The sequence below is a fragment of the Ictalurus punctatus genome, chromosome 14, assembly GCF_001660625.3.
Source record: "Ictalurus punctatus breed USDA103 chromosome 14, Coco_2.0, whole genome shotgun sequence".
NCBI lineage: Eukaryota > Metazoa > Chordata > Actinopteri > Siluriformes > Ictaluridae > Ictalurus > Ictalurus punctatus.
This window is the reverse complement of record NC_030429.2, coordinates 9,358,850-9,365,085: the sequence shown is the minus strand read 5'-3', so window position 1 is coordinate 9,365,085 and position 6,236 is coordinate 9,358,850. Positions and strand designations below refer to the sequence as shown.

The 6,236-nt window shown below is 40.5% G+C and overlaps 1 protein-coding gene across 1 annotated transcript in view; it reads left to right on the top strand.

Moving 5' to 3' along the window:
- Nucleotides 1–5,712, top strand: part of LOC128628800 (protein diaphanous homolog 1) — a 53,592-nt gene extending 47,880 nt beyond the window's left edge. Inside the window, exon 11 of the mRNA XM_053685615.1 lies at nt 3,117–5,712. Coding sequence (XP_053541590.1) covers nt 3,117–3,304 — 188 coding nt within the window. The 3' untranslated portion in view covers nt 3,305–5,712. The remainder of the gene's footprint in view (nt 1–3,116) is intronic.
- Nucleotides 5,713–6,236: the final 524 nt, after the last annotated feature.

Here is a 6,236-nt window from a genome sequence, read left to right as displayed (position 1 = left end):
TCACAGCCCTCATCCCAGCACACGTCACGTTCTGTACACGGAAATATCCATTTCGTCTGCTGGGGGAGTCTGGGCTGTAATTGCCAAAACAGAAACGGCACGTGGATTTTAGTTTAAATGTTGATTTAAAAATCTGAAATTGATATCTCCCACACTCTTTTTGTTCGGCAGTATCTCGCTAAAAATCACAAGTTTAATCAGGCCGTGTTGTGTCATGATGGAGAGCAGTTGAAAATGAGGGTAGATAACTGTCAAGTTTTCTGTCGTTTTTTCGGAGTGGGTAATGCGTTTAGATTTCTGGGACGTTTACGTAAAGCGCAGTTAGATGAGAGCATTTCAGAAAGTCGGTGTGTACCGAAGGACAGGTGAGCGAGAGATAAGACGGTGGAAAAAATGAAGAGCGAGCAGAGGAACATGAGTGTTAATTAAACACTAAAATGCTCCTTATCTCCCGTTTCCAGTGATACAAGAAGTTCCCATGTGTCGCTGCTGTTACTGCGCATACAGACTACACAAGAATGTGTACATGCTGTTATTTTCTGTTTGGACCTCTGAAGACCAACAGTGCAAAAATAAACAAGAAATAAAAATCAGAAGTCATCTACTGAAAATTATACTGCGTGCTCTGGTTAGGGGTTTTAGATGAAAACCAGCAAAAGCATTAAATATTCTTCAAAAATATTCTACAAAAATATATGTGGTGGTTTGAGGTACCGGTAATTAGGCTGTTATTCTGATTGACAATTTTGCACTTGGGGACTTTCTTCCTGTAAAAAAAAAAAAATCAAAATGGAAACCCCAGTTTAATTATGTTATATAATACTTGTGAATTATTTTCTGAAAATCAACAGGCTTTGGGCTAAAAGCTTAAACATCTCGCCTCTGACCCTTGAATATTTGTACATTTAGAGCCCATACAGTATATAAGCCATGATGTATTACATTATGTGGTGCAGTAATCCTGTTTTATAATCATTTATTGATCACCTCTTTGAACATGTACGTCTACGTATTCATCATTTTCTGTCCAATCGGGTTTCATCAGGTCGAACGAATGGGGGGAAAAAAAAAAAAGGATGGAGAAATAGTTCACTATGAGTTGATTATGATGATGACCTTCATGAATATAGCGTTTGGGTCTGTGAACATATTCTGTTTGGGGTCCTGGAGACCAGACCGCTCCAAAACAAACGCAGCATCATAACCAGTGAGGAAATATCAACAAAGCATGAGGGTTACAAGTGTCCTAGAGCATGAGGAGCATTACTGATTCTGTGGGTGCTGTGCCTCTGGGACTGAAGTTAGTTCATTCATTAGTTACGTCCATTACAGGATGTGTCGGAGAAAAGCTGACAGCAGGACACACACACACACACACACACACAGTTAGTAAGTCATTGTCCTGAGCTTCTCTGAGAAGGTCATGTTCTCACTTTATGCGAAACACTGCGTATATGTTCAGCTCTTATATTCTCACCCGTCTTCCTTTTTTCCCTTTTTTTTTTTTTTTCTTTTCCTTTTTCTAATTTGTATTTTATCGCTTGCATATCCTGTAACTGCTTTTTTGCTTCTCCAACAGACTCAGTGCTGTCTTTGTCCCAGCTCGTATTGGACACCTGCTCGGTAACATGTGTGTGTACCTGTGTGTGTCGAGAGCATGCCGTTTTCTGCAGTGCGGTGTTCATTGCAGGTGTTATTTGTTTAGTGAACCATGTGGCTTAGTGATATCAGTGGCAGTTTGGGTGTGTACACCAGCCAGACATTGATTTTCATCCATGGTTCACTTTGCATAGGTTTTTTTTTTTGTGTGTGTGTGTGCGCGCATGTGGCTCTCTTGCATGTAATTAATGTCATGCTTTAGTAAACATCACACAGGAACTGTTCCATGAAGTAAAACAGGCCCAGTGAATATTAACCCACCCTTCTGGAGTATTGAACTGAGCTTTCCATGGACAACATAAACACCATATATCACGCACATCACCCCACAACATGCATTTGAGAGATGAGATGGTTTTAGAAGTTGAGATGACTGTATGAGCAGTCTTTATGATAAATAGTGCAGTGTGTGCAGAGAGAAAATAATCCTTCAGGCAGTCAGCTTTAATGAAGCTGGCACTTTTTAGCTTCCCGATCTCCCTGCAGCCATTTTGATATTGAAAGAGCTCCTATACACAAAAGAAAACAGAAACGGTTAGCATGTCATCTTTACAAAACGTTTCGTTCGTACGCACGTTTCATTTGTGTGTGTGTAGACTTTTTCGTGTCTTTTTTTTTTTTTTTTTTAACATGCGCACGTGTTTATTGTAGCTAGTTTTCTGCACACGTGTGGTGTTGATGTGTTGCTGTACTTTGACATGTTTTAACCTCGATTCTGTTTTAACTAACATTATTTGTCTTTCAGCCTTACCGTAGCAGCTTTAATTACAAGTCTCGGTGTAATCGCTGAATGTAAAGCATTGTATGACTGTTGAGGTTGACGATTCGGTCAGTTCAGGGTTCCTATAAGGGGGTGGGAAAGTATGCTGTTGGAATCAGATTATTTCCAGGTCAGGAAAAATATAGAAAATACGCAGAGAGATTATGCAAAAAAAAAATGTCATCATGCATTCATTTTCACGTACTTTCACAAATGCCGTTTTAGTAATTATATTCCGAATTATTTTTCACTAAGAATTATTTGATCTGCGTTAATCCCAACGAGCCTATGATCCTTATAACCTTGTACTTAAAATGAGAAATTGGAAATTCCTAGAATACTGGCTAGTGCTTCTTTTGTACTCTTTGAGTTTACAACCATGATTCTCAGTGGTTAAACAGCTTGCCTACTGAGTTCCTGTCAAGGTTTCTCTTATACAAGGCTAATATCTCTGTAAATGATGATAAAAAAACGTCTAATGGAAAGTATGCTTTGCATTACAGTACAAATGCAAGTAAATTGAAATGACAAAATTCTGCTTATTTTCCCCAATCCACGCAGGGTGGGCCTATAAATGCGGTCTTGCAAACTATAATGGTCTTATAAATCTAGCGTGAAAACAATAAACAGGCCTTTCAAGAGGAAGTTCACATGCTTTGGCTAACCATGTACCATTTCATCTCTCTGTTTCGTTCAGGAAATCGGAGAGGAGCTGGTCAAGCAGTGACGAACATTCTCGCCAAAGAACTGCTGCAGGAAGACCCCAAGCCTCAAGCCACAGCCAAAAAGACCCGACTGGACAATGAAAGCAAAAAGGCAGAGTCAGCGGAAGACACAGGTTCACTGGAGGATCTTTTGGACGATGCCCCAGCACGGTCTAATTAGGAACTTCCTATATTGACCCTCCCTTTCATGCTGAAGGAGTCAAGGGGTTGGACATTGTTTTGGCGCCAAATGTGATGGCAGGGCTTTCTTTGACCCACACCCCCAAGTAAGCCTTCATGGCTTACCATTGGCCAATTTTACTGTAGATGAGGGGCTCTGTCGGCCCTGCCCATAATTGGAGTTTAGGGAGTGCTGCCACAACACCTTTACTCATCCACTGCCCTGTTTTCATCACTTATTTCGTATCTTATTATTCAACACTTCCTTGAAGGTAAAATCGGATCAACCCAAAGATATGTTCTTAAACCCTGACACCTATCAGGGGATACATTCCAGGATATTTCTGCACTTATATGTTTAGTTTCTTTGTACTCAAGTTGTTTATCAATACTTCGTATCTACACACAGAAATTGTTTGTTGTTGTTTTCTGGAGCCAAGTGTAGCTACTATGCAAAACATACTGTATATGGGGTGATAAAGTGAATTTCCATTACATTAGCACAAGCAAAGCAAAAAAGTGCCAACTGATAGCAAATGTACCTACCAGCAAACTGGTCAATAAGAGTGTGCCTTAAGTGGAATGGAAACCAAACACAGGCAGGTATGTTCGCTGACCATTTACTTGATAGAGAATGTGTGCGAGAGTGTGAGTGTGTGCGAGCGAGAGCGTGCGTGCGAGAGTGTGAGTGTGTGCAAGCGCGAGGGGCTGTGTGCGCGAGAGGGTGAGTGCGTGCGAGCGCGAGGGGGTGAGTGTGTGTGAGTTATATTGAAGGTCTGGTACTTCATTGTGAGACTATTTTCCCTGTGACAGTTCTGCTGTTTTTGTCTATTTTTGTCCTTTAGAAAGCTCAAGCTGCACATCTCCTAGCTAAATCCAGAGTAGTCTCTCATTATATCACCACAGTGATAGTGGGGGTGTGTGTGTGTGTGCGCGCGCGTGTGCGTGTGGGAGCGTTTACACACTGCTCTGTATAATTACTGCACTGGATAAACTGTCATAAACAGTTCTACTGTGTGTATATCTGAGAGACATGGATGTGCTGAATATGTACTGAATTTCCCGCACACTTAATCGCCGCCCAGAAGGCGCTGCAGTCTTCGCCTGTTATCCTGTCCATGTTTGATTTAAGACAGATTTTGAGTTTGCTCGTGCCAGACGAACAAACAGTTCGTTCTCTTTAGCTGTCAGGGGGGAAAACACGCATCAGTTTAATACTGCAGTTATTACTCTCTGTGTTCTCAGATACATCGCCGAGGTCCAGTATTTCTGCTGGAAATGATCTCCCATTCAGCAGAATATTACTCTCAGCTTATCAACATCTAATCATTTAAACCGTTTGCTGGAACAGTATACACATTATACATGTTAGATGTCTGTAAGGGTTTTTAAACAGCATCTTTGTCCTGAATGTACCGTAACATTGTCATCATAGGTCTTAAAACACTGGACACACGCTTATTGACTGCAAGGCATTCTGGATGTTCTGCTGCAGTTATGTGAACGTGCAGCTGCTTTCGATGCGTCTCTGTTTTATCCTGAGAAGGAGTCTTCCATAGAACCCTCGGTACTGTATGGACGATTTTGTAGCACGTCTGTAAGGATGATTTAGCAGTTATAAAGCCTCTACGCGTCGGCCGAGCCTTTAGTTTGAGCGTAGAGCACTTTTCAAATCAGCTGAGGAAGATTTAGCCATAGAACTGACTCTCTCTCTCTCTCTCTCTCTCTCTCTCTCTCTCTCTCTCGCTCTCCTTTTGTTTTCACTCATCTGGCATTAATACCTGGGAATTATTTGTATATGAGCTTCATGTAAAGACTTGTAGACCAACAAAAGAAAGCGTGGAGAAAAAAAAAATAGTTTTAAATTGATTTGCACCTCACAGTTCAGATTTCAAGAGGTTTTTTTTATGCTTTGCATTTGCTAATTTAGTAAAGCTCCACACATCTATCAAAATAACAGAGAAAGGGTTCACTATTATATTAATGTCAAAATAAATCCATTCCACAAAGTGAAAGTTTCATTTCCATGGGCGGAGTTTTTCAGAGCCCTCTGGAAGCCAGACGTTGGTTCTAACTGTAGGTCACTGATGGATGGATTAGAGCCTCGCGGGGCATTTACTGAACGTTCCTGTTCCAGTATGATAACTGTTGGATTATGTAAAATGCTGGAGAGTATCAATACATCACTGGGTTGTGAAAAATACAATGCATAGTCTTTTTTTTTTTTCCATTTTATGGACGGAGTTTTCTATCTAAATTTTTATTGATTGTTTTATTTTTAAGAGGAATGATGCAACTAGAAATACACTTGGTCCTGTGTGTGTATATTGAATTATCTTTAGATAAATGAATGCTTCCAATTCTGTTCAGTCCTTGCCATTAAAAAAAAAAACCTTTAGTAGGATCTCATCTTGGTGTGTGTGTGTTTGTGTGAGTGTGTGTAGCACTATTAATATGGACTTGACGTCATGAGTGATGATTAGAAGTTCTTGTAGTCCGTTATGCCATCAAACACCTTCACGTTTAGAATAAATGGCCATTTTAACCTTTTTATGTGTCAGTATTTGGTCCTCAGAAGTACAGCGGTGGTGTATTCTGATGTGTGGGAGCTCTGGGTTACACCGCACTGCTTCAAAACACTATTGGGTGCAAGAGCAGTTGTTTTGAACCTGAGGTTACTACAGTATGATGTTATAGGGCAGCTGCTGCCTGGTGTCTGTGTCTCTCATAAGATAAGATATAACTTTATTAATCCCCACGAAGGGATATAAAAGAACAGAACCGAACAGATGCCGTATTGTAGAAGTATTCACACGATATTTACACTATACAATCAGTAATAATTATTTACAACCAGATAATATCCCAGATATCATCAGGCTTAAATCTGTCAGTTTGGTGCTGTGGTGTTGTGGAGGCTGATAGCTGATGGC